Genomic DNA, 1,587 nt, shown 5'->3' on the forward strand with positions numbered 1-1,587 from the left:
TCTTCCATAATCTTCCATGCTCCCTGTAGGCCTGATGAAGAGATAGCGCTCTTCACATAATCGGACTTATTCTTGAAGTACCTTTTGGTGGCAAGATATCTGTTGAGGAGGTCGGCAGACTATCCGTTGGCCACAGCAGTCGAGATGACCGAGCCGATCCAGTCTGTCTCGTTACAATCGGCGGCGACCAGACCCATCTCAGGAAAGATCTCATTCACAAGTTTGAGGAGTTGAGGTAGAGGACCCAAATACATTCCATTGAAGGTAAGGCTAACAGGACTGCCTCCGAACACAAAGACACGGATATAGAGATCCTCGGGGGCAAACGGTTCAACAGATTGCCATCGTTCTACAAGCTCTGTCACGTTATCATTTCCCGTCCTGTTGACATTAAACACAGTGATTACGGGAGGCACTTTGACAAGCCTTATCTGCCACGCCACAACCACGCCCCAGCTCCCTCCACCGCCGCCTCGGAGAGCCCAGAACACATCTTCTCCCATCCCCTTTCTGTCCACCAATTTGCCATTGGCGTCCACAAGCAGGGCATCTATAACGTGGTCTGCCGAGACGCCATATTTCCTTGCGAGTAACCCAAGCCCACCTCCACTCAAAGTCCCGCCCACGCCTACTGTCGCGCAGACTCCCGCAGGGAAACCGTAGAGCGAAGTCTTGTTTGCAATGGCGGAGTAGAGCTGGCCTAAAGTTGCACCGGACTCCACCCAAGCCGTCTTGGATTTCATATCCACCTCAACTCTTTCCAATTTCATGACATCGATGATGACGAAATTGGGAGCCTGAGAATTAGAGGAGAGACCCTCATAGCTGTGCCCTCCACTGCGCATCACGATCTGCCAGCCGTGTTGTATGGAGCACTGCACTGACTTGTGCAGTTGGTCTCTGCTCTCCGGAACAATCAAAGCGTATGGCTTTGGCACGCTTTCTTTCGCATAGCGCAGATTCTGCAGAGAGAATTCGAGGAGCGTGTAATAGTTGCTTGATGAAGAAGAGCTTTTGAACGTCACGTTTTCGATACCGTTTCCACTCAAACATGAGGTGAACGCTAGTGCAGTTGCATTTTGTGACGAGTATGCCACAACCGCACCTCGGCCTCCCAAATTTACAAGCCACAACAATAGAAACAAACCAAACGTTCTCATATAACTCCAGAAAGCCATCATTTATGAACTTATGGTACAAGACTGATCAAGTCAGTTATAATGTTCTTAATGTTGAAAGCCGATATTGGCCCTTATTTATAACCGAAAGCACGTAGGGAAACATCTTTCAAATTCAAATATTCCAGTCCACAGTAAAATCCTTCTAGAGGCTGCGGAAGTACTCGCTCACACTTATCAATGGGCGACTTTGTTGAGCACGTATGGAAAGGAGTTTCATATTCAAATTTTCATGTGCGAAATAAAATCTTAGAGGCGACAGCAATTTACCTGCGGTCTGAGTGGTGGTTTTTTTATCGCGTGCCCAGCACACTTCATTCAGTCTTCCAATGTGTTTGTTATGTTATTGAAGAGAAACTGAATGCGTTTACCATCTTCCGCTTAGAGTTACGTTTTTTATTAGATAAAT

General features: G+C 47.3%; 1 protein-coding gene across 1 annotated transcript; it reads right to left on the minus strand.

The window, feature by feature from the left end:
• Positions 1 to 119: 119 nt before the first annotated feature.
• Positions 120 to 1,178, minus strand: LOC131054117 (berberine bridge enzyme-like D-2). The gene has a single exon (XM_057988580.2). The coding sequence runs from the start codon at positions 1,176 to 1,178 to the stop codon at positions 120 to 122; it is 1,059 nt and encodes a 352-aa protein (XP_057844563.2).
• Between the last annotated feature and the right edge of the window lie 409 nt (positions 1,179 to 1,587).

Source organism: Cryptomeria japonica, unplaced genomic scaffold (genome assembly GCF_030272615.1).
Source record: "Cryptomeria japonica unplaced genomic scaffold, Sugi_1.0 HiC_scaffold_2921, whole genome shotgun sequence".
Taxonomy (NCBI): domain Eukaryota; kingdom Viridiplantae; phylum Streptophyta; class Pinopsida; order Cupressales; family Cupressaceae; genus Cryptomeria; species Cryptomeria japonica.

Excerpts from the sequence above, each read along its gene's own strand:
- LOC131054117 (XM_057988580.2), bottom strand. The coding sequence starts at position 1,178 with ATGGCTTTCTGGAGTTATATGAGAACGTTTGGTTTGTTTCTATTGTTG.